The sequence below is a fragment of the Acinonyx jubatus genome, chromosome D4 (assembly GCF_027475565.1).
Source record: "Acinonyx jubatus isolate Ajub_Pintada_27869175 chromosome D4, VMU_Ajub_asm_v1.0, whole genome shotgun sequence".
NCBI lineage: Eukaryota > Metazoa > Chordata > Mammalia > Carnivora > Felidae > Acinonyx > Acinonyx jubatus.
The window spans coordinates 14,229,250-14,254,074 of NC_069391.1; the positions used below are offsets into that span (position 1 = coordinate 14,229,250).

At 56.1% G+C, this 24,825-nt stretch overlaps 1 protein-coding gene across 4 annotated transcripts; it reads left to right on the plus strand.

Moving 5' to 3' along the window:
• The first annotated feature begins 4,444 nt into the window (after nt 1-4,444).
• On the plus strand, nt 4,445-24,156 carry PHF19 (PHD finger protein 19). 4 transcript variants are annotated; one of them, XM_027034972.2, is made up of 15 exons: nt 4,445-4,789; nt 7,162-7,362; nt 7,851-7,932; nt 10,546-10,641; nt 11,133-11,233; nt 11,778-11,926; nt 13,475-13,570; nt 14,331-14,399; nt 14,604-14,724; nt 16,227-16,294; nt 17,782-17,943; nt 18,494-18,581; nt 19,373-19,458; nt 20,456-20,551; nt 21,668-24,156. In XM_027034972.2, the coding sequence occupies exons 2-15, from the start codon at nt 7,177-7,179 to the stop codon at nt 22,008-22,010; spliced, it is 1,743 nt and encodes a 580-aa protein (XP_026890773.1). In that variant the 5' UTR covers nt 4,445-4,789; nt 7,162-7,176; the 3' UTR covers nt 22,011-24,156. The 4 variants fall into 4 exon arrangements, with proteins under 4 accessions (XP_026890773.1, XP_053060680.1, XP_026890775.2 ...); XM_027034974.2 differs by lacking the exon at nt 4,445-4,789 and having other exon boundaries at nt 5,696-7,362; XM_053204705.1 differs by lacking the exons at nt 4,445-4,789; nt 13,475-13,570 and having other exon boundaries at nt 5,693-7,362.
• Nucleotides 24,157-24,825: the final 669 nt, after the last annotated feature.

A 24,825-nucleotide genomic window follows, 5' to 3' on the forward strand; every position in this document is an offset into this window, starting at 1 on the left:
ATTTTGAGAGAGAGAGAGAGCAGGGGAGGGGCAGAGAAAGGGGGAGAGAGAGAGAGAGAGAGAGAGAGAGAGAGAGGGAATCCCTAGCGGTTTCCTCACTGCCAGCACAGAGCCTGAGGCGGGGCTCAAACTCACAAACTGTGAGATCATGACCTGAGCCAAGATTAAGAGTTGGATGCTCACTGAGCCACCCAGGCACTCCTCAGTGAAACTGACTTTATTTTTTTTTTAATTTTTTTTTAACATTTATTTATTTTTGAGACAGAGAGAGACAGAGCATGAACAGGGGAGGGGCAGAGAGAGAGGGGGACACAGAATGGGAAGCAGGCTCCAGGCTCTGAGCCATCAGCCCAGAGCTTGACGCGGGGCTCGAACTCACGGACCGACCGCGAGATCGTGACCTGAGCTGAAGTCGGACGCTTAACCGACTGAGCCACCCAGGCGCCCCTGAAACTGACTTTAAAAGACAAAGGGTGGCTCAGTGGGTTAAGCATCTGACTCTTGATCTTGACTCAGGTCACGATCTCACAGTTCATGGGTTCGAGCCACACCTCAGGCTCTGTGCTGACAGCTCGGAGCCTGGAGCCTGCTTCGGATTCTGTGTCTCCCTCTCTCTCCCTCTCTCTCCCTCTCTCTCTCTCTCTCTCTCTCTCTCTCTCTCTCTCTCTCTGCCGCTCCCCTGCTTGTGCTCTGTCTCTCAAAAATAAATAAACCTTAAAGAAAATTTAAAAGACAACAAAAATCACAGGTGACGTTCGTGTTCTTCCTTGTCCCTTTCTGTATTTTCCAAGCTGTCCCTAATCGGAAGAAAAAACTAGAACAGTGCAGTGCACCGAAGAAGGATGAATTACTGTAAGGCCCGTGATCTGCTCTGGAGGTTCTGGCCTTTGGGAGTCTCCGGTGATGGGCAGGCGCTAAGACACAGCAAAGGGGAAGGGACCCGTCCTCCCTCCCTAGGGTATGTGACCCTGGAGAAATCACTTCCCCAAGCCTCCATTCTCTCCCCTGTAAATGGATCTGAAGCCTGCCATGCCCAGCTCCCCAACTCTGGCAAACCTTCTTGCCAGATGTGTTAGGACATTGTAGCTATGATGGCCCTGCACCGGTGACAGGTAGTGTTATTACCAAACCTCCTCTGCTCTACAGTCTCCTGGTCTCCTCACCTCCCCCATCTTTAAAATTGCCAAATATTTCAGAGGCACCTGGCCGGCTTTCTTGGGAGAGTGTGCGATGATCTTAGGGTTGTGAGGGTGAGCCCCGTGTTGGGTGTAGCGATTACTAAAAAAACAAGCCAGCAAATATTCTAAACATACAGAAAATAGAGAAAAAGTTTCAGGCTTGAGAAGGAGAAGGGTCAGACAGACCAGCTATGGACTGGCCACCCAGCTCTGTCAACTCTTCACACTTTGCCACCTCTGCTTGAGATATTCTTCTTTTTCCTAAGAAATCATCACAGATAGAATTCAATCCCCTGTGGGTCTCTTTCTGATTGCCTTCCCAACCCTCCCTTCCCAGAGGTTATCCACTGTTCTAAATTTGGTGTCTTTGGTTTCCTGCACACGTTTTAATAGTTTTTGGACCCGACTATATCCCTAAAAATATATACATGGACAGTTTTGAGTGTTTAAAAAAAAACCAAAAATTTTTCTATCACGCTGTACCTATTCTATAACTTGACGCTGTTTTTTTGTTGTTTTTTTTTTTTTCTGGATAATATCTGTGTTCAAGCTTATTGCCTTGGTTTATTTTCACTCCCAGTAGATCATTCCACTGTATGAACAGATCACGATGTGTCTATCTCTGGACAGCTGTAGATGGACAATTAATGAAGGTCTAAGTTTTCAGAATTATATGCTGAGTGAGTGGATCACTGTAGCACAGAAACGGGCACCTTTGAGTTTATGAGAGGTTGTCAACACTTCGCCAATGTAGCTGGAGACACTTACATCTCTACCAATGGTGTATGAGGGTTTTAAGCATGTCACACACTCAGCACCCCGCCCCTCTCCCCACGTGGACAGACTCTCACTCTTGGCCCCTCTGGTAGACGTGAAATGGTGTGGCACAGGCTCTCCTCGTTTGCATGTCTCACATGGCCAGTGAGGTTGAACTTCTTTTCATATTTTTGGCCATTTAGGTTTCCTCTTTTGTGAATGGCCCATTGATATCTTTAACCCTTTTTAAACCCCTCCCTTTTTTTTTAGCCATTGGATTGCCTTTTTCTTGTTTGTCCACACTTTCAGCCCACTACTGCCAGATCCCAAAGCAAATTCAGATCATGGCACTTCCTGAAGCTCTCTCTAGAACATCCAAAGCATAGCTTGTAACCTGCTAGTGGCCCTGGTTTGCCTGTGGGCTATAAATCAAGTTCAACCCCAAACTCAGCTCCACTTTCTTTCTCTTCCGACCTCACCTTCCACTGCTTCCCTCCATCCACCTGAACTCCAGCCCCATAAACACAACCTTCTCTGTCCCAGGCTTTCTGCAATGCTGTTCCCTCCTCCTGGAAGGCTCACCTCCCTATTTCTGCATCCTGCCTACTGCCACTTTCCCCGTGAAATTTATACTCTCTTCTCGATTCAGAGTCAGAGCTGCCTCTAAGTAATCACTGGTGCCATCATACTTTTCTGGTGGCATTTATTATTTCCTAATTTGTACTGTTTTGGCAACTCGCTTTAGGGGTGCCTAGGGGGCTCAGTCAGTTAAGTGACCAACTTTGGCTCAGGTCATGATCTCACAGTTCGTGGGTTCGAGCCCCGCATCGGGCTCTGTGAAGACAGCTTGGAGCCTGGAGTCTACTTCAGATTCTGTGTCTCCCTCTCTCTCTGTCCCTCCCCCACTCACACTCTGTCTCTCTCTCTCTCTCTCTCTCTCAACTAAATAAATATTTTTTTAAAAAAACTCGCTTTGCATACCTTTTCCTTTACAAATGTACCTGCTCCTTCATTATGTTATTTTAACCTTCATTCATAGTCTGATTTTAATCTCATCCATGCAACAGCCTGAGATGGGGTGGTGTTAACAACTCCTTTGGACAGATGTGGAAACACAGCCCAAAGGGCTACTCGCTTACCCAAGATCCCATACTGGCCCAGAGGCAGAGCTGGATTTGAAGCCTGGACTCTCCCAATTCCACTTCTGGATCACTGCACCATACCCCTCATATTTATATGTGTGTGTTGTGTCAAAGCCTGATTCCCCCTTGAGACTGTGGCCCCCCGTGGCTCCAAGCTCTAGGTCCCCCCAGGGTGCACTCAATGAATATGTAATTCCTTGAAACTACAAGGATCGCAGGGTGCCAGGGACTGTGCAAATGTCAACTCTGATCTTCACAGCAACTCTATTCAGATAAGGAAACTCAGGGTCCCACCGCCAGCAATTAGTGGAGCTGGCCTTTCAGACCCAGAGGTAAGCTTCTACTTCCATAATCTCCGCCACTGGCATCCCGAAGGCAGAGCCAGCCAGCCGGAGAGATCAGAGCCCAAGGCGGGGAGGCAAAGGGCCAATGGTGGGCAACTTGACAGTGAACATGGAAGGCTGGGATGCGGATGCCCACTGACCACACCCACGATGTGCACACTGCCCCCAGACTCCACGGAGTGTCTGCAGAACGCGACGGTAGCAGGTCAGAGGAGGGCTGAGGGATGGGGTGGGGGGTTGTTTGCAAGTGTTCACCCCACCCCCACAGAGTCTGGATACGGACAAGTCTGCACCCCCCCCCCTCCCCAGGGCAAGGACTCTAGGTGACTGGAGTCATGTCCAGTGCCTCAGTCAGCTATTCCTATGACCCTGTGTGTTGTCTTTCACGGTGTGCCATTTATTTATACTTTGTGTTTGTGTGCCTGGTACGTATTCGCGATTCTATCTTTGTGTTTCGTTCCTGTGCGTTGTGTTCGTGTGCCATGCGTCTGGTGTCGTGGGCCTGTTGTTTGTCTACTTTACGTGCATGTTCCGTTGTGTGTCCGTGCCGAGCACACTCTGCGTCTCTCCTTGTATCTGTGTCCAGTCTGTGTCTCCATTGTGTGCCGTGTGTACCGTGTGTCGGGAACTTGGGTCTGTACTGCGTGCGCTGTGGATCTACGTTATGCTTGTGCTGGTCTCCGGCCCGACTGTCCACGCGGCGAGCGCCGGCTGCTGCGTGTTTACGTGTGTGAATCCCGTCCGGCCGCCCCGGGCCTGCGTCCCCGCCTGCAGCCAGTGCGCGTCCGCACCTCCCCGCCGCGCGTCTGGGCCAGCGGGAGGTCTGCGCCCCGCGCGCTGCGTAGTGTGTTTCCTCCAGCGGCGCGGGGCGGTGCTTCCGCGTGTGCCCGCGGCGTGGCCGGGTCGCGGCGGGCTCCGCGTCCCCGTGCTGTCGCGCCGCGTGCCTGCGCCCGGCGCGCGGGGCCGCGGGGATGCGCGCGCGGGGGCCGGGGGCGCGCGGGGGCGGGGGCGGGGGCGGGCGCGGGCGGGAGGCGCTGCGGGGCCCCGCGGCCGCGGGCTCCAATGGCGAGGCCGGCGCGGCCCCCGCTAATTACATAAGCGGGACGTCAATAATTCGCGGGAAAACGCGAAAAAGATGGCGCCCCGCGCCCGGGGGGCCCCTTCCTGAGCGCCCCGGCCCCTCCCTCCCCCGCCTCCCCCCCCTCTTCCCCGCGGCGCCCCCGCCCCGCCCCGCCCCCGCCGAGACCCCGACCCCGGCCCCACGGGCGGACACTCGGCCGGGCAGCCGCGGGCCGCGCGCAGCCGCCTCCGCCGCCGATGCGCCTGGTGGCCAGACTCCAAGTGGGACCGGCCGACACGCAGGCTCGCGGTAAGCTCAGCGGGGACTCCCCGCCACACGCTTCGCTCCCGGCACACGTCCCTCTTCTCGAAATCTCCCCGGACTGCGGCGGGCCGAGCGCCTCCGGGGGTCGGGGTGGGGGGATTGGGTTCCCGGGGAGCCGCGCGCCTGGGGCTGGGACGGGGGCGAGCGGCGTCCGCGGGGCCGGGGAGCCCCGCCCGAGTCCCCGAGCCTTAGGGGGGCGTGGGTGACAGGTCGCTGCTCCCTAGCCCCAAATCTTGACTTTTCGCGTTCGGGGCGGGGGGTGGGGCGGGGTGGAGACCGACGGGGGCATTTGGGATTTTGCTCACGTCCGAAGTCAGGCTGCAGCAGGACTGGGACGGGGGAGGCTTGGCGTCGGAGCGACTGAAGAGAGGAGCGCTTGAACCCGAAGGGGGTACCTCTGCAAGGTTTTTTTTTTTTTTTTTTTCCCCCTCTTGAACACCCTTTTTTAAAAAGCCAACGGCTGCCCTGGGAGAGGCCCCGGCGCATGAATCATCCTCGCTTCCTGCCCCCGCCCGGCCCCGCGCTCCGGGTGCCGCGGATTTGAACTGGACGCCGACGGGAACCCGCAAACAGGCATTTCTTTGCAGATGGGTTTGAATCAGCCAATCACAGCCCGCGGGGGCCCGCCCCGGGAGGATGGAGGCGCGGGGAGGGGGCCGCCACCCGGGGGCCCCCGCCCGGCCAGTGGGGGCGCGGCGACCGGGCCGGCTCCCAACGGCGCGAGGGGGGAGGAAGTGTCAGTTTGTGAACCTGCCGCGGCGGCCCGGCGGGCGGGGACTTCGCAGCGCCTGGGAGCCAGGTGGCAGGGAGAAGGCAGGGATTCAGAGCGCTGACCCTGCCCAATGCCTGCGCTGCCCTGCTGTCCGGAAAAGGGCAGAATGGGTGTGTGGGGTGGAGGGGAACGTGGCCACACTATCGTCTGGGGGGCCAAGACCCCAACAGTGCCCTGCCTGCCCCATGGCCCCTGACATGCGCACACATGTATTTCATTTCATATACACACTGACATACTGCTGCAGACATCATCAAGCCCAATCTCACGGGAGTGCACATGCACTCACACAGAAAAACACACAGAATTCTCTCCCTGTCTATAAATAATTGTAACACCAGGTGCCGGTGCCATGGCCGGGGGGAGGGGACCAGAGTAGGAGGTGCAAGGCTGTGTTTTGGCTCAGCAGGGAGTGTGTGGAAGGGCACTGAGCCAGGTGAGCCCAGAGAGGGGAGGAAGGGGCCTTGGGGAAGGCTTTCAATGCCAGCAGAAGACATGGGGGAGCCACAGGTTTCTGGAAGGGAGCCTAAGAAAGGGAATTGGGGGCCCTGGGGAAGAGTCTGGTAGGAGACAGGAAAGCAGGGAGTGACCTGCACTGGGCGCTGGTGTCTCATTCCCCTTCCTAGTACCCAGCATAAGTGAGCCTTCCGAACCAGTTACCGAATGAGTGAATGAATGAATGGCCCAAGCAAAAGAGGCCTGAACCAAAATGGGCTTGGAAGAGAGGGGCCAGATGCCAGAATTCACTAGGCTTGAAGTTGGCCGACTGTGGCAATTCACTGGTTGGAGAAGTCTAAAGATGCTCGGGTTCTGGGGACCATCAGTGGTACCATTAGCAGAAAGAAGAGAGCATTGGGGCAGTGGCACATGCCGTAGGATGGTGAGAGAGACAGGTGTGCAGAGAGTGACCAGCAATGACTTCACTGTGTGGAGCACAATTGCATCTGAGTAGAAGCATAGTGAGTTTAAATGTCCCAGAATTGGTTTTCATTAAATCACCTCATAATTGAGAACAGAAAGGGGGATTACAAAAGACACAGGTGGCCAGTCTATACTGGGTGACAAGCCAGCTAGGAATTTTCCTTCCTAGGTGACTTTCCTTGGGCCAGATCTCAGGGCAGGGGCAGAGAGGGGGGAGAGTGAAAACTTTCCGCTGCTCCCCTGGAGAAGACCCTCCACTCAGATAGCCTGTTTGCTTAAGGGAGAGCGCTTCGGGGTCCTAAGCCTGGGATTCAGGCCCCCTGGGTACGGAGACCACTCTGTGGATGGTTGAGGGGTTCGTTGTCTTTAGAAAGCAGCATGGTATGGGTGGGAAAGAGAGGTGGGGTTTAGAATCAGCCCACCTGGTTATGAATCTCAGCTCTGCCTCTGCCCCACTGGCCACTTTCCCTTGCCAAGCCTCAGTTTCTGTGTATAATGGGAGTAATAATGTCTCCCTCGCAGGGTTGTCATGAGGCTCCAGTGAGATAATAGAAGTGCCTGGCACATAGCCCGGGTTTCGTAAGTGGTAGTCTTCTTCCTTCCCCGGATGGACTTCTGGAGCAGGGGAGTGGGGAGTAAAAACCCTGTTCTCTTTCTCTTCCAGTGTCAGGGGAAGCTGATGGAGAATCGCGCTCTGGACCCAGGCGCTCGGGACTCCTATGGTGCCACCAGCCACCTCCCCAACAAGGGGGCTCTGGCAAAAGCCAAGAACAACTTCAAAGACCTGATGTCCAAGCTGACGGAGGGCCAGTATGTGCTGTGCCGCTGGACGGATGGACTGTATTACCTCGGGAAGATCAAGAGGGTAAACCTTTCCTCCCGGGCCCCAGTTCCGAGGCTCAGCCTCTCTGCTCATCCTCTGGCCTAGGCCTCCCTTCATCCCCCTCATCCTCCAAAGATGAACATGGAAGGAGCCAGAGTCTGCTCTTGCAGGTGCCGTCCTTAGGGCCAACATCATCCAACCAGGTCTTTAGAAAAGAGCTCTGCTATCCTACAGAACAAAACAAAGGCAGGTTGGAGAGGATCTCAGATGACCACCTGGCCTGTGCTGTCCTCAGCATTTCCACCAAGTTGTGGTCCCCTGGCCCCTGACCGTGCGGCTCCAGGGACTGGGCGCGCGCTACCAGGAACTGCTGTCCTCCTTCCCCTTCCAGCCCAGCTCTGCTTTCTGGTGCGCAAGGAGTGGGTGTAATCTCCCTGTCCTGCAGGGGCAGAAATGGGAGAGGAAGACCACGTCCCAGTGGCTTTTCCCCAGCCACTTTCTCACGTTACCCCTCCCTCTCCGTGCCCCAGGTCAGTAGTTCTAAGCAGAGCTGCCTGGTGACTTTTGAAGATAATTCCAAATACTGGGTCCTGTGGAAGGACATACAGCATGGTGAGTACTCCTAAGAGCTTGGGCCCCCTGCCCCGTCCCTGGCCCTCTCTCCTCCTCCACTTCCGTTTTGTCCTCCTGTCCTTCTCTCTTGCACTCCTGGCACCTGGCCTTGTCTCCCCACTCCCCACCAAGCCCACCTGAGAAGACGGTAAGGTGGCCGGTTGTGTTTTTACAGGAGAAGGGCTTCTGACATCTGTCATGCCCTTGATTACTCCCATGTCTCCCCTGTCACAAGGGAGGCAGGAAGGCGGAGAAGGTGGTTCGGGAAGGTGCCGGGAGAACTGGGATGGGTCTCAGGCCCGTGTCTGCTTTCTTGCTGTGCTTCACCCCCTGCTGCACGAAGCTGTGGGTCAGTCTGGGGCTAGGAACGGGGAGGGGTCCAGGCAATCCAGACGGGCACCTCTAGACGTGAGCACAGTGTGCCGTACCCCCGTGTGAGGAAACCGAGCGGAGGCAGCTCTAGCCTCGGTGGAAAGCCAGGAGAGCAGAGACGGACCGGGCAGGGTGAAGATGATCATGCCTACGCGGGGCTGGACCAGCTTCGGGGGCGAAAGGGAGCTGGGCTGGGCGCCACCCCTGCACTTGGAGAGCTGACATCTTCCTGTCTTGCCACCGCTGTCCCTTCCCACGGACACGACAGACCTCGCTAAGCAGTCACGGCACTCTCATATTTCCAACGTGGAGCTCCAAGCGGAGGCTCAGTAGACCTCGGACCGAGGTTTAGCTCTGCTGCTGGCTAGCTGTGTGTCGTTGGGCAAGTGACGACACCTCTCTGAGCCTGTTTCTTCATCTGAACAATAAGGAGATGATGAAAATACTGGACTCCCAGGGTGGTTAAGTGAGACTCCACGTAAAACTCTTAGCCCAGTGCTCCGGAGTTACAGGGAGGCAGTCTCTAAAGAATTTGTTACTGTAAGAAATGATCTCAAGGAGCCTGCCAAGTAGAGGCCGCAGAACCCAGCCAGTTTGTAGAGATTCCAAACTGCCCTTTTCTCTAAGATGTTGTGGCTAATGTAGACTTGGAGGTTCTTCTCCAAGCTCCCCTCACCCTCAATTTATAATACAGAGATCCAAAGCAATGAGGAGCTCTTCTCCCAAGTTACCCTCTTATTGAAGACCCAGAGAGCCAACGGGTGAGAAAGACCCCTCAGCAGACATTGAGTAGAAGGTCCTGCACGTGCCAGGGACCACACGTGTGCCACCGCCCCTGGGGAACAGCTTGTCTCCCCCTCCAGACGACTGTGCCTCACCGGCAGGATGGGGCCCTGTCCTTGGCTGTGCCCAAGATGAGAGCACAAGGCTGAGCAAGCCGTAGTTATCGATTACTTAAGCTTGTTGCTTTATTGGTTTATATCAGTGGCTTTACTTCCTGAAGCCAGTGCGGGCTTAGTGCAGCCCCTGCCTGGGGGCGTATTGTGGGATAAGAGGCAAGAGACTGCGTGTTCATGTTCCACAAACATGTCTTGACCACGTGTTATGTGCCACACACTTTATGAGGTCCTGGGGATATCGTGAGGAGCAGCTACCATTTCTGCCCTTAACAAAACTTTTAGTTGGCTGGGGGGAACCAGACAGAAACATGTGTCAAAATGTATTAATTTATTCACACAAACCTTTCACACATAAATACACTTATTCTTCAACAATAACCACCCCTCCCCCGCAAAAAAAAAAAGCAGAGAAAAAAAGAGATGAGAAAGAACTTGTAGATTAGAAGCAGTTGAACACATTTGTGGGGCACCTGGGTGGTCAGTCACTTAAGCATCCGACTTCAGCTCAGGTCACGATCTCAGTTTGTGGGTTCGAGCCCCGCTTCGGGCTCTGTGCTGACAGTTCTGTGCAGGTTTAGATTCTGGGTCTCCCTCTCTCTCCACCCCTCCCCTGCTTGTGCTCTGTCGCTCAAAAATAAATAAATGTTAAAAAAAAAAAAAAGGTTAATAAAAAAAGCAGTTGAACATACTTGAACTTATTATATTTTTATATAAGAGACCGTTGGAAATGTGAATAGTCACCGAATTTGTTGGTGATGGTAAGAAACCGTTTTTAATTTTTAGGTGCAATAAAGGCACTGCAGTTATGTTTTTGTTTTTTAAAAGAACATCCTAATCTTTCAGAGATACATACTGAAATATTTTCAGAAAATGATTAGGTATCTGGGAAGTGATTCAGAATAATACAGGAGGAGAAAGTGGGTGGGAATATAGGCAAAACAAGACTGGCTATGAGTTCTTAATTATTGGTAAGAACATGGAGTTTCATTAGAACATTCTATTATTATTAACATAAAATTTTGTTTAACAAGCTAAATTAGGCAGGAGAGGCAGCGTGATATGGTCAGAAAGAACAAAGGAGTTGACGTTAAAGAGCCATGGGTTTGAATCCGACCTCTCCTACTTAACTTCTGGGACTTCTCAGAGCCTCAATTTCCCCACCTTTAGAATGGGCTAATGATAATAGGTACCTCAGAGTAGTTGAGATTCAGTGAGTTGGCCCATGGGGCCCAGTGCCACATCCAGTAGAGGCTCAGGAACTGGAGGGTGATTTTTTAAAACTCTTCTAAGTCCTGCTAGTGAGCAGAACCTGACCCCGAGGGCCTCCCTCTCTCCCTTTCAGCTGGCGTTCCAGGGGAGGAGCCCAAGTGCAACATCTGCCTGGGGAAGACCTCAGGGCCGCTGAATGAGATCCTCATCTGTGGGAAGTGTGGCTTGGGTGAGTGTGGTGAGCAGGGCACATGGGAGGCCCCCACCCGCACCGGGCCCCAAATGGCATATGCCTCGCTACTGGGATCTTAGCCGGCTTCCCGTTTCTCTTGGAGCTCCAGAGTGACAGGGGGCCAGTCCATGGGAATGAGGGCCCAGGGAAGTGACCCCTGGGGAGAGCTGGGGCTCCAGGAAAGTGAGACAAGGTATGCAGTTTGGAGCTCCCCCTAACCCAGTAGAGAGGAGGGTGGAGAGATGGGGCACAAAGGCTTAAGCCAAGTTGTCGTGCCTCCCCTACTGGGTCCCAGGCTGTCTTTTAGTCGCCTGCTTGGACGCCAACTTGGCTGCCTTGGTGAGCGTCGCCTGCCAGTGCCCTAGCAGCTGGTAGGCACCCGGCTCCTCCTAGCTGCTGCCACCCTCCCCAGCCCTGTGGCCTTTGGGCTGCCTGGCTTGGGGTCAGTGCTTCCCTGTGGGCGCTCAGCAGCCCCCTCTCTTCCTCAGGTTACCACCAGCAGTGCCACATCCCTATAGCAGGCAGTGCCGACCGGCCCCTGCTCACACCTTGGTTCTGCCGACGCTGCATCTTCGCCCTGGCTGTGCGGGTGAGCCCTCCCCCCTTGCAGCCCCTGCCTTTCCCCACGCCAGTCTGGGAGCCTGGACTCCCTGGGCTCCCACCTGAAGGCAGGTCACAGAGCCTGCACTTTGGAGGCAGACAGCCCTCCTGCCACTGACCAGGGAGCGGTACGTCCTTGGCAGGGTTCCTTAGCCTCCCCGAGCCTGTTTCCTCAATGGTAAATTGGATATGGGTTGGTGCCAGGGGTAGGTGGCCCCCAATAAATGGTGCTCTACTATCAAAAGACAAAATCCATGTAAGCAGCCACCCTCAGTACCTATTGGTTATTATTGTCACCTTTCTTGCAGCGTGCAACTACTAATACTGTTGTTAATAGAGATCTTTCTGGGATGGAGAGAGCATAGATTTGGGATCGATAAGAAAAAGCTTCTTGCGTTTCTGACAACGTTGGAATAATTGCGGGTCCCCGAGTCAGCGTTTCCCCCGTGCTGGCCGCACGCAGACCTGTGTGGCCGCGCCCCCCACCCCCCACCGGGACCCCGCCGCTGAGCCGGACCCTCATCTCCCCGCAGAAAGGCGGCGCGCTGAAGAAGGGCGCCATCGCCAGGACGCTGCAGGCCGTGAAGATGGTGCTGTCCTACCAGCCGGAAGAGCTCGAGTGGGACTCGCCCCACCGCACCAACCAGCAGCAGTGCTACTGCTACTGCGGCGGGCCCGGAGAGTAAGGCCGCGGGGGCGGGGCCTCCGGGGGCGGGGAGGTGGGCGGGGGCTCCGCGGAGGGGCGGGGCCCGAGGGAGCGAGGCTGGAGCTCAGGCTGTGTGGCTCCAGGAAGGGAAGGAAGTGTGGAAGCGCGGCTAAGAGCCTAGCCCCAAGTGTCCAGATCCTCCCAGCCCCTTGGGGCTGTGTGCAGCTCCTGAGTGCAGTCCTCATCGCAGTTTTCCCGCTATCCGGTGTGGTGGACAGGGCGCGATTAGATCAATTCACATAAAGGCTCATGCAGTGCCTGTTACTTGGAAGGCACTTAATAAATGTTAGCTGTTACTGCTGGCGCATGGAATTGAAGGTAAACCTTGCTCTTGTCCGAGCCAATGAAACAGGCTGCCGGTGAGGCATTAAAGTAGTTTGGCCTGGAAGTGTGCAAGCAGGGGTAGGGGGTCATATGTCAGGGATGCTGTGGACGGGATTCTTGCCCTGACTATAGGACAGGAGTCTTTGATTGATTCTTCCTTGCCAGCCTGGGCCTCCCTGTAGCCATGGGGGGTTGAGCCTGCTCTCTTGGCCTGACTGCACCAGACCTTGTGGCGGGAACCACAGAAGTGACAGATGGGGTCTCTGCCCTCAGGACATATCCGTATGGGATGCCCTAAAGTCCTGAATCTTAGCCCCTAGCTCTGTTGACAACCAGTAGGTATCTGGAGGCTGGGCTTATCCAGCCTAGCAGGCCAAGGGATTAATTACCTTGGCCCCATCAACTTCCCTGGGTGTGGGGAGGTCTATGGGATAACAGAGGAAGAAATGCTTATAGAGACCTTAACAGAATTGAGGCAGTGGTTCTTAGTGCATCTCCCGCCCCCCCCCCCCCCCCCGCAAAAGATTGAGTAGGTCTGGAGTGGGCCAAGGAATCCTCGTATTTTAACCTGGACCCCAGGTGATTCTGATGTTCACGGTCCATGGACCGCACCTGACAAGTTATGAATGAAGCATCGGTTGTCAGTGAGGAAATACCACTTTGCTCTTTGTTCATATTCAGTGCATAGTTGTTGAATGGCCATGACAGGGTAGATACAGTACTGGGTGAGAAAAACCAGACATGGTGCTGCCCATGGAGCTTACAGGAGCCATTATATTCTTGCCAAGTCTCTAGGGCAGACCTTCCCATTGCGGTAGTTTTGGAGAAGCTGTGTGTGGGGCCCAGTCCAGAGATGGGGGCTCCAACTGTGTCATGAGGAGGGCAGGCTTTGAAGTTAGGGAGGCCAGGGTTTGAATCACCATCCACCATTTGCTTCCTGAGTGACCTTGAGCAAGCCATTTAAGCTCGGAGTCTATAAAATTAGGGCAGTGGCCCATCTTTTACCAGAGGGTGAGATCAAACAATATAGAATATGCCTGCTCCCTGGACCTCCCCCTGGCCCAGCCTAAGTGCTCGGTAACTGTGAGTTCTCTTCCTTTTCCCCCGGTGGAGTGCAAGTTTGTGTTGGGAGAGGTTGCGGAGGCTGATGCCTGGCTAGCAGTGTGGGCCTGGCTGACCCTGGCTCCTCTGGCTCTCCAGATGGTACCTGCGGATGCTGCAGTGTTACCGGTGCAGGCAGTGGTTCCACGAGGCCTGCACCCAGTGCCTCAATGAGCCCATGATGTTCGGAGACCGGTAGGTGCTAATCTGATCCACTTCAGCCTTGAGGGGACAGGGGACAGCGGTGGCGGTGGCTCTTTCAGACTGCCTGCCAGGCCCTACGCAGGTGGGGGTCTGTGAGGTGGGCGCCTGTCCATGGGAGGCAGCTCAGGGTGAGGGAGGCCTTCTCAGTAGAGGGCTGTGCCGGACCACAGCCCCAGTTGCCATTGACTTGTCGGGGACCTTAGACAAAGCCCCACCTCCCCTAAGCCCCAGTCCCTTCCTGAGTCTGGGCGGAGGGGGAGGGATGCAGGAGGCCCTGCCTCATCCCTACCCAGGCTACTAGAGGAGCCACTGGGAGCTGGATGATTGATCTGGCTTCTAATGAATGGGGCTAAGCTAACAGAAGGCTTCTGTGTGTCACACCAGATATTGCGTGTCTTGGTTGGTGTGTCAGGATTGTGATTGCGTGTGTGTGCACGTGGGTGTGTGTGTGTGTCGCAGAGGGGAAGAGGGTGCCCACTGCAGCCCAGCCTAGCTCAGCTGGCTCTGAACTCAGCCACACTCTGGGATAACGGCGTTTGGGAAAGAGTTTGGCATAGGGGAAGGTCGGGAAGTATTGTGTGGTCTGTGTCCTGCCCCGTCCTAGCCGCTGCCTCCTGCAGGGACCACTAGTCGTTGGAACGAGGACAGCACTCACTGTGGGAAGGCCGGTGGGGAGCAAGGGTGGGCGAGGGCTGGGCTAGGGTGGGGTGTCAGCCCCTGCCACCACAGGCCTCTCTCCACCTTCCTCCAGGTTCTACCTGTTCTTCTGCTCCGTGTGTAACCAGGGCCCGGAGTACATCGAGCGGCTGCCCCTGCGATGGTGAGACGGGGGGGCTCGCTCGGCCAGGCCCACCCCTGTCCCCTCCCAGCTGCTCCGCTCCCACCTCCCTCCGGGAACAATTCCATTTCCAGCCACCAGGTCCCAGCCTTGCCCCTGCCCTTCAGCCTGGGCCCCGGAGGCTCCAGCCCGGGCTGGGCAGGCTGCCGCCTCACCCCAGCCCCACCTACTCACCCCCTTGCCCAGGGTGGATGTGGTTCACCTGGCCCTCTACAACCTGGGGGTGCAGAGCAAGAAGAAGTACTTTGACTTTGAGGAGATTCTGGCCTTTGTCAACCACCACTGGGAGCTCCTGCAGCTTGGCAAGGTATGCAGGGCCACGGGAAGGCAGAACGGCCAGAGTTCATTCCACAGTGGGCTTACCGAGGTCCAGAGAGGTGAGAGGTTTGCCCAGGGTCACACAGTGCAGGACTGGTGTCGGGGTCTCTTGAGGACTCACCCTTCGGCAGCACCACCTGCCTGCAAGGGCTGTTGGCTGGGAGAAAGACCTAGAGCCTTGCAGCTGCCACATCCCCTGGTCCAAGCCTCTGAGCCCTTGCCCTGCGAGGGGCTTCCTTGACCCGGGTTTTGGCAGCGGCGGATTGGGGCCACCCTGACTCAGCAGCAGGGGGCCGGGGGTGGATCTGGCTGCAACAGGGTTCCCTACAGAGATGTTGGACCTGCTCCAGGTTACCTGGCTGTAGTGGAAATTGAAGTGGGCCTGCCCTCTGCTGATCTTACTCTGAATAGCAGAAGTGGTCAGCGGGAGCCTGCGAGCCTGGGAGCTGGGCAGTAACGTAACAAACCACAGACTTTCAGGAGGTCAGAGGTGGCCAGCACAGCTTTGGAGCTGAGCCAGGATTGGAGCCAGGGCATCCCAACCTCTCTCATGGTGGGGCCATGCCCGTTTTTCCCTCACAGCAGCCTTAAGAGTCCTCTCTACCAATCCAGAGTGGGGCATATTCTCTACTGACTGCCAGAAACCTTTCTTTGATGAGACAGGAATTTACCAAAAACAATTTTTTTAAAAAGGATGACCCTTTATGCTTTGCAAAAGCTTTTCATATAACAACATCTTCATTTATGGTGTTTGATAATTTATAAAAGCCATACGTGTTGTAAAGCCTTAAAAGACAGATAGAGCTGGTGTTTTTAATACCTTTTTTTCTGATATATAAAAAGAACATACATGTTCCTGATAGAAAAATTGTTAAATGCCAAAAAGCATAAGGAAGTAGACTTTAAAACGTCACCTACCCAGCACACCACACAGAAACAACTGCTACTAATGTATTCCATCCTTTCTTCTGTGTCTGTTTTTCCTTTTTCCTTGGCTTAGGTTATACAGTAAGTAAAATTTTAAATCATCTTTTTTTTTCAATTCATATTATATCATAAATACGTTTCCATATTCCAGAAAGAGTTTTCAGCAACATTTTTAATGGTTTCCTTGGTTTCTAGCATGGTTTACTTAGTGCTTTCCTTCCTGTTGGGCAGGTAGTTTCTTGCCCACGTTTCATATTTGGCCGTCATTAGGAACGACGCTGCAGTGACCATTTTTGTACTTAAAGCTTTGTGTTTCACGTTAGATCTCTGTGATAGATCCCACGGCGTGGCATTACTGGGTCAAGGGCATGGGCATTTTTAAAGCTCCTGATACATCTAGGACGGGAGTTACTCTCCCCATTTCCAGAGGGAGAAGTGAGCTCAGAGAGGTGAAAAGATTTGGAATCCTGGAGGAAGTCAGGGTCCTCACCCGGAGATTGCAGGGAGGGGACAGGGGCCCCCATGTGCCTGGGTCTGACTATCCTGCTGGCTGCTCTCCCTCAGCTCACCAGCACCCCCGTGACGGACCGAGGACCGCATCTCCTCAATGCGCTCAACAGTTACAAAAGCCGGTGCGTGCTGGGAAGGGAGCGCGTGCATGGGCCCTCCCCCCCCCCCCCCAACAGGTGGGATTGGGTGTAAAGCATCTTCCGGCCTCGTGGTCTTTGCTCAGCCTGTGCTCCAGCCTGGGTGTCCTGCCCCTTCTCTTTGACTAGATGAGTCCTACCCATTCTTCAAGATCCAGGGAGCACTCCACCTCCTTTGTGATGCCTCCCCTGAGCACTCCAGTGACCTGATGCATTTTGGCCCTGGGCTCGGCTCCACAGGGGGTACACCCCTGATCTCTGAGGGCCCGTCCTGCTCTGGCCATCTGTGGTTCTGGGCCAGGCACTGAAGGTTCCATTCATTGTCTCTTGGGTGGGCCACAGCCTCCTAGCTTGTCCCCAGCACCATGTTTTCCCCTCCAGACTTCTGACTCCTCAGAACCTACATCTGGCACATCCCTTGCTACTCCTGCACAGAATGCCCAGGCTCCTGAGCACGGCATTCAAGGCCTCTTATGATGAGACTCTGCCCACTCCTTCTGCCACTGATTCTTTGCTTTATTCTGGGTGTCAGCCATTCTGAATGCACTGCTCTCCCACTCAGTGCTTTTGCTCAGATCCCTCTGTTTGACTAGGATGCTCTTCCATCCATTTCACTCATTTGTTCCGTGAACTTTATGTTTTTTAAACGTTTATTTGTTTTCGAGAGAGGGAGAGAAGGAGGGGCAGAGAAAGAGGGAGAGAGAGAACCCCAAGCAGCCTCCACACTCAGCACAGAGCCCTACTCAGGGCTCGAACTCATGAACCGTGAGATGACAACCTGAGCCGAAACCAAGAGTTGGACCCTTAACCGACTGAGCCCCCCAGCCGCCCCGAGGAACAACTGTTTATTGAACTGCTACTCTGCGTCAGCCCTTTGTGGATGCTGAGGACGCAGGGAGGAATAGGACATGGTCCCTGCTTCTGTGAAACCTCTCCAGACATCGCTAGACAGAATTAGCCACTCTATTTTCCTTCTGCCTTCTCACTATTCTTGAGTAGTGGGGCTTCCTGCCCTCCCTGTAGATAGTCTCTTGAGGGGGAGGACTGTCTGAGTCACCTCTTCACCTCATGGCAGCTAGTGTTGGAAGGATGAGGGAAGTACCTGGAGGTGTTTCCAGTCTCCCTGGGGAGACCAGAGAACAGAATGGTGCAGGATCCAGTGTCTTGGCCATAGCAGTTCCACTGAAAGCTGGAACTTCCGATAGAAGGTGACCTTGGGGCTGGCTGAGGGGGAGGAGGAGCAGGAGGAACCACAGACATGCAAAAGGAAGGATGGGGGGACCACCAGCCACATCCCCAGCCACCACCTGGGACCCCTGGTCCCACAGGCCTTGAGGAATCAGCATCTCCATGGGCAACCCTGGATTTCAGTTCTGGGTCCAGGGAGACAGAGAGTAATTTTAATGCTTAACTCTCCTCCCCAGGAGGATGGACCGACAGACTCCAGAGCTTTCTCCACCCCCTCCCCCCAGGTTCCTCTGTGGCAAGGAGATCAAGAAGAAGAAATGCATCTTCCGCCTGCGCATCCGGGTCCCGCCCAACCCGCCAGGGAAGCTGCTGCCCGACAAGGGCCTGGTGCCCACTGAGAGTGTGGCCTCCTCTGAGCTGCGTAAGAGAGGAAAGAGCAAGCCTGGGTCAGTGCCTGGGGACCGAGCTCGGGGTCTCCGCTGCTCCCGGCTCCAGCCCCAGCCTATGTGCTGTGCGGTGGGCCCAGAGACCACAGTGACATCCAAGCGAGCAGGGAAGAACTCCACCTGGTTAGGCCCAGCTGGAGGCACCCTGAGAGGGCCAGTCAGCAGCTGGACTTGATCCCCCATCTGGGATTTCTTCCACCGCGGCCCCTATTGCCTTGCTTGGAGGGAAAGGCAGATCGTGAGGCCCCGTCTTGCCGGGTTAGAGCTGAGGCAGAGAGGGAAGAGGAAGCGAGAGTGTGTACGGGGTCCCTAGCTCTCCTGGCCAAGCTGAGCCCCTCATCCTGGGCGCCCAGGGCAGAACATCCTTCCCTCTTTTCTGCCCACCACACCCCCCTCCGCACCCTCCTACACCTGCTGCCTGGAGGATGTGCCCTCCCCAGACAGCCCTGTGAAGGAGCGCCTGTCCCTGCTGTGACCCCAGCCCTTCCTCTCCTTCCTCCGGGCCTTCAGGCTCTGACCCAGCCACCCTCTCCCCTTTCTGTCTCCACAGTTTGTTGCCTCACGAATTCCAGCAGCAGAAAAGGCGAGTTTATAGAAGAAAAAGATCAAAGTTTTTGCTGGAAGATGCTATTCCCAGTGTTAGTTTCTTGTTTTCTTGCTCTCCACGTTCACACACAGGGTCAGCACATTAATTAGGGATTCCTATGCAGGAAACTAAGCACCCCAGGCCCCAGGGACTCTCCCACATCCCTTAAAGGAGAAGCCAGTTCCTTCTGCAGCAAAACAAGCAAAAACCAGACACTTTGAGACCACCACTTTCTCTCCCTACACTCTCCCACGACTGCTTTCTCTCCCCAAACTCTCCTGAGAAGCCAAAGGGGGCGGGGCAGGGTAGGTAATATCCTCACCTCCACAGTCCAGTGGGGACACTGAGTGCCAGGGAGGGACAGTGACTTTCCTGAGGTCACACCTCAGCCAGTGGCAGAGCCCAGCCTAGACCCAGGGCTCCGGAGCAGTCTTTCCTTGGCCCCGCATCCTTGCTGCAGCCCTCCCTGGAGGACGAATACTAGCGATGCTCACACCTCCCTGTCACCTGACAGCGAGCAAGTTGCTTTTACAGCCAACATCTCATTCTTCTGTGCTTCCCAACACCTCTACCAGGGAAGCACGGCAGGTGTCGCTGGCCACCTTTTGCGGTTCAGGTAACTGCGGCCCAGAGTTGGGAAGGCCATGTGCTCAGCTAGGGACAGGGCTAGAACCGGTCTGATGTGGCTCCCTGGTCAGACAGAATAAAGAGCGAGTGACGAGTCTAACCTTCGGGAGGCCCAGCCCTCAGAAACCCTCTGTGGCCCTCAGCAGAGAGAGGGTGCTGTGGGGGGCGGGTCTGATGCTCACTGACCCATCCTCCTGCTCCTTCCTGTGTCCACAGAGTGACTTTACCTCAGCCTGGAGCACCAACCACCACCTGGCCAGCATATTTGACTTCTCGCTGGACGAAATTCAGAGTTTGAAAAGGTACCAACGAGGGACCCGGCAGAGAGGGTGTTCTGGAGCGTGGGGTAGAGGCAAGCAGTGAGACCTCCATTCCCTGGCAATGAAGGAAGGCTCTGGAAGGGGCAAACGAGAGAGCCTTTTGAGGGAGTGGAAGGTCCCTTGGGTCATTCTAGTTAAAAGGGTCCACGCTGCATGAGGCCTACTGACTAGGCTGCCTGACGGGTCTTCCCACGATAGAACTTTCAGCACGACATCCTTCTGCTGTAGGTGTGCGGGGCTCCCAGGGACAGCTCCCCAGAGCAGGGTCAAAGGCCGCCTCGCCTGGGCCCTCCCTACCTGTCCAGCCCCTGTCCTGCTTCTCCCTGCCCTCACACCATATACCAGAATTGCTTTGGCCACCCTGCATTCCCGTTCCTCCAGGGAGCCTTCCCTGGCCCTCCCCAGGCTGTGTTGGGTGCTCCTGTCTGTGTATCCCCACAGCTCCTCATGCTCAGTACACCCACGGGGAGGGGACACACAGCCCACTGTTCTGTTTCTGGAAGCGTCAAAGGCCAGCTGGTGCTTCCTGAAGGAGAGGAAGGGCTTCAGTCAGGCCTGGGCTGCAGCCCCTACGTACCAATTACTGACTGCGGCGTCAGGGTCCTCCAGCCTCTCTGCACCTCCCACCTGTTTCCGCGTGGTTGTTAGGAGGCTCAAACGGGTGCTGGAAATGAAAGCCCTTTGGGTCTATATAGCACCCAGGTGGCGGTGGCCAGCCTCCTAAGTGCACCTCTCGCCACGGGGGCAGGTGTTGGGGGAGGCTTCCTCTAGCGTCCCGAGGCTCCTCGGGCTCTGGAGGCCCCTGCGTAGGAGATGGACAGGCCGAGGAGCAGCCCCTGCAGGCACGGTGGTGGGAAGCGCCGTGGAGGGAAGGCGGGCCTTCGCTGGGCGGGGGGAAGGGGGCGGCGCTCAGGGCCGACTGGAGGGTCCCAAGGGGTGCTGAGGGCCGGCGGCAGGCTCACCCTCTCCCCCCTCGCAGCGCCAGCTCGGGCCAGACCTTCTTCTCCGACGTGGACTCCACGGATGCCGCCAGCACCTCCGGTTCGGCTTCCACCAGCCTCTCCTATGACTCCAGGTGAGCTTCCCGCAGGATGGACCCTGTCCGTCGTCCCCCCGCCGCCTCGCCTCCCCCTGGTGCCGTGTGGCCCACTCTGTGTGCTGGGGTGTCAAGCTCGGGGCCCGGGACCATCTGGTTCTGATGTGGGCCTTCAGGTGGCTCTTCATCGGCTGCAGGTTATGTGACACTTGTTGCCGAGCAGTTTCGGTTCTGGGGCTCTACCTGCCATGATTTTGCCCGTCTCTACCCCTGACTATAGGGTCCCCTGCTTCCTGGCTGTCTAAATCTGGTGTCTGTCTTCTGGGTCACTAAGGAAAAGAGCCACTGATTTGGAAGCCTGAGGGAGGGGAAGATGGCATCCTGCAGGGTCTGGGGTCTGGGAGAAGGGACAGAAGTGCCTGGGGACCTAGCCAAGGGTGCAGCCTGTGTGGCAGTAGCTGGTGCTCGGCAGCACGGGAGGCTCCTGTGACTGTATGTGAGGACTCTTGTGTCTTGACGTCTATCAGAGCATCTCTAGTTGTCGGTCTCCTTTGCTGCCTCTGGATTTGTAGTTATTTCCTCTCGTTTCTTTGGTTCTCACAAGCTCTCCGGGGCTTGGCTTCTGTTTCTAAGCATCTGTGAACACATGCCTCTTCTTCTGTTTCCCCACCACCTCTCTCTGTCTCTTCGTCTGTGTGTGTGTGTCGCCCACGTACATCTGTCTGTCTGCAATCCAAGACTCTGGGTACGAGGCCCGTCAGTCCCTCCCTCCCATCCCCCACCCCCTCCGACTCCCCAGGGAAGGGCCTCCGCGGTGCAGGTGCAGGCGAGGCCTCCGTGCGGCACTCGGGAGGCGCAGGGTGGCGCCCCTCCACCTGTGCGTGCAGTGCTGAGGTCCTACGTGGAGAGTGTGCACTTTTAGAGCCGGACACACCCGGGTTTGAATGCCTGGCTCAGCCACTCGCCCGCTGGTGGCTTCTCCTGTTCGGCCTCCTTGGGACCGTGGTGGGGACCGTGGTGAGGACGGTGGTGAGATGCTGCAGCCCCCTGGGGCCCGGCCCAGTGCCTGGCGCCCGGGAGGGGCCTCAGGGAGAGGGGCTGGTCAGCATCGTTCCACCCTGTTCCCGCCGTCTTCCACCCCCCACCCTGACGCAGACGGACAGTGGGCAGCCGCAAGAGGAAGCTGGCGGCCAAAGCGTACGTGCCCCTGCGGGCAAAACGGCGGGCAGCCGAGCCGGGTGGACGCTGCCCCTCAGACAGCAGCGCGGAGGGGGCTTTGGGCCCCGAGCGGCCGGACGAGGGCGTCGACAGCCACACCTTCGAGAGCATCAGTGAGGATGACTCATCCCTGTCCCACCTGAAGTCCTCCATCACCAACTACTTTGGCGCGGCCGGGCGGCTAGCTTGTGGGGAGAAGTACCAGGTGCTGGCCAGGAGGGTCACGCCCGAGGGCAAGGTCCAGTACCTGGTGGAGTGGGAAGGGACCACCCCTTACTGACAAGCCCCAGGGGACGCCGGCAGCCCATTCTCTCCAGGCCCGGGCAGGGGAGGAAAGCAAGACAGCTGCGAGTGCCTGTGGCCGAAAGGCCCTCCCGCCTGCCTGCCAGGCCCAGGCCGGCGCCTCTCTGCGTGCCTGTTCCGCTCTTGGGCCTCGTCAGGCTCGCCACCCCTTTGCCTGTGTGTCTAAGGTCCCACTGGCTATCACTCAGTGTCTTCACACTCTCCCTCCAACCGTTTACCTGTAACTGAATGTGTGTCCCCGTGGCGCTAGGACCCTTCTCCCTGAGGCCCGAGTCTTTCTCTTCGTCCCATTATGTCCCTTTACCTCTCTCCTACCCCGTTTGGGGGGGGGGGGGGGGTGTTTACACACCTACGCACACATGGCTGTCCCCGTACCGGATGTCCTTCACAGCTGACCCGCGGGCAGCCGGTCGTCCCAGGGACCACGGTGTGCGAACGGGAACCTCCGAGCATGGCTGAAGGTGAAGAGGACGCCCCTCCGAGCTTTTCCCTCCCCCCTCTGCTGCCCCTCCATGCTGTGAGAGTGGGAGGCTGCCTCTGCCGGTGAGGCAGAGACCCCGGGGCTCTCGGGATCCCAGGAGCCAAGAGGCTGGGTCTCTGCCTCAAGGCACCAACACCAGAACCCGGTTAGTACGGCTGCAGGTGTCCGCTTCCGAGGTCCCACAGCTGGTCCTTTCTCTGGCCCCGCCCCCTCATCGTTGCCGAGGTCCTGGCCTCAAAAACTTGCGCGACAGGAAGGGGGAGGAAAGGAGACCTCAGGCTGTCTCCTGTGCCTGCCACCCCCAGACCCACCTCCCACCCAGCCGAGCGATACCCACTCTCACAGAAGCTGCCATCCACACGTGCGCTTTCACCCTCGCGGCCTACACACCACCCGCACGCACACACGCGCACCCCGCTCCCTCCGGTGCCAGCCTGGCTCCTGCCCTCTGCTCTCCCGTGGCCCTCTTCAGGGGCCCTGTGCTGCAACTAACTGTGAAAGTCCAGCTCCGGCCCCTTCGTCCTGCCCATGAACCAGCTAGGACCCCACAGGGAGGCGTGGAGGGCGCACACCCTCTTCCTCACCCCCTGCCGCACCCTGAGACTGACAATCACTTTTTGGGACAGGTTGGGACTTTTAAAAGGCTTGTGTTGTTCAGTTCCCCCAAAGGGAAGCGGGGGTATAAGTAGAATTCTTAGAACTGACATTACAACTCATACCATCTGGAGGGAAACCAAAAATGAGAAGGGGAGGGGACCCCTCATTTTTGCTGCTTCCAGAGATATTAGAAACTGACCCACTTGATTGGAAAGTAGGAAGAAGTGCCTTGACTAGGGCAGGGGGTGGACCAGATGGGGACCAGCCTTGCCAACTGCCACCGTGGCCTCCAGCCTGGCTGAGTTCCGCAGGCTGCCAGCTGCAAGGCGAAAGTGGGTGAACGAAGGGGCGGCAGTGGGGGCAGCAGGCCTGGGGAGCTGGTTTTTCCGTGGCTGTGCCCAGCCCTCCCCAGCTGTGCGCATCATGGAGTCCCTGAGATTGTTCAGACGCCCCTTGCCTTAAACCTCAGCTCCTATAGTGCCTTTCACACGGGACCTCACCTCCTGCACGTGGTCCACCCACTCCCCTCTGCTTCCCCAGCAGGACCCAGGCAGGGAACAGCTGGGGTTGGGCCCAGTTCTCTCCCTTCTCAGCCCCACAGCTGCTGCCACGGAAGCCCCCCCGCTGGGGCCAGATGGAAGGGGAGCCGAGAAGCCAGCCCCAGCCTAGCAGGGGTGTGGGACCCGGCATCCAGTCTGTGGCTTCCTGCCTGGCTTCGGCTTTCTAGGCTTCTGGGAAAGCACTGGATGAGCAAGGCCTGCCACAGTGCACCTGTACCTTCTCTACTCAAGCTCCAGAGAGACTCTGGGCCGGAAGAGGGGAGGGGGTGTCTTCCTCACTTGGGAAGTCAGCGGAAGGCCTGGGAAGGCCACCCTGGCTCCACACCCCAGCATTTCATTCATAGCAGATAATAGCTGCATTACTGCCAACTGACCTTATAATAACCCTGTGCACCTTTGAAAAGATTTATGGTTTTGAATTGCTGCTTTTAATAACATTTGTTATATTAAAGTTATAATTAATATGTGTGATTTATAATTTAAAAGCTCCCTTTGAAAAATTAACTATCTTCTCCCTGGTGAATGAACCATCTATCAGCTGTGGGTACCGGGAGGAATGGTCTGGTTTCTGGTCGTGGTTTCCTGGAAACTGAGGAGGCATGACAGGACTCCATCTGGCCACCTGCCACTCCTACTCCTCCCTCCCTCATTCTCCCCACAATATTCTCACCTTTACCAACAGCATGTGGAACTTTTTTCCTACTGTGAGTACCTGATCCATGGGGGCAAAAAACAGCTGAGGGCCATGAAGTAAAAGATGGGGAATGACCTCAAACTGACCTTATTAAAATAGTTAACGTACAGCCGCTCTAAAACTACTTAATGCACGCAGTCACACAACCCGAGAAATCTGGTGTTTATGGCCTATGCCACTCCAAGCAGGTGCCTTTGCTTTCCTCACCCTCCAGATGCCAGCAATAGTCCCTGCCGGGTTTAGCTCCCAGGTGTTTGGAGGAAACCCTTCTACATATACGTGTGATGTGATGGGTTATTACTTTAAACTTGTCTAAATTTGGGACAGTTGGAAGAGAGAAAAATAGGCATGAAGGGATAAGAAAAAAATCAGCTATAGGGAGGTTCAGGTCATTGGTTCAAATGGATTCTGTAATTGCAGGGACAAAGTGTAGCCTGTTAATCACCCTGAATGTTCATGT

Bases quoted from the DNA above. Each gene is read 5' to 3' on its own strand.
- PHF19 (XM_027034974.2), top strand. From the start codon at position 7,105: ATGGACTTCTGGAGCAGGGGAGTGGGGAGTAAAAACCCTGTTCTCTTT. The intron at 14,725-16,226 runs GTATGCAGGGCC...GCTCTCCCTCAG, and splicing joins AGCTCCTGCAGCTTGGCAAG to CTCACCAGCACCCCCGTGAC. The intron at 18,582-19,372 runs GTTAGTTTCTTG...CTGTGTCCACAG, and splicing joins TGGAAGATGCTATTCCCAGT to AGTGACTTTACCTCAGCCTG.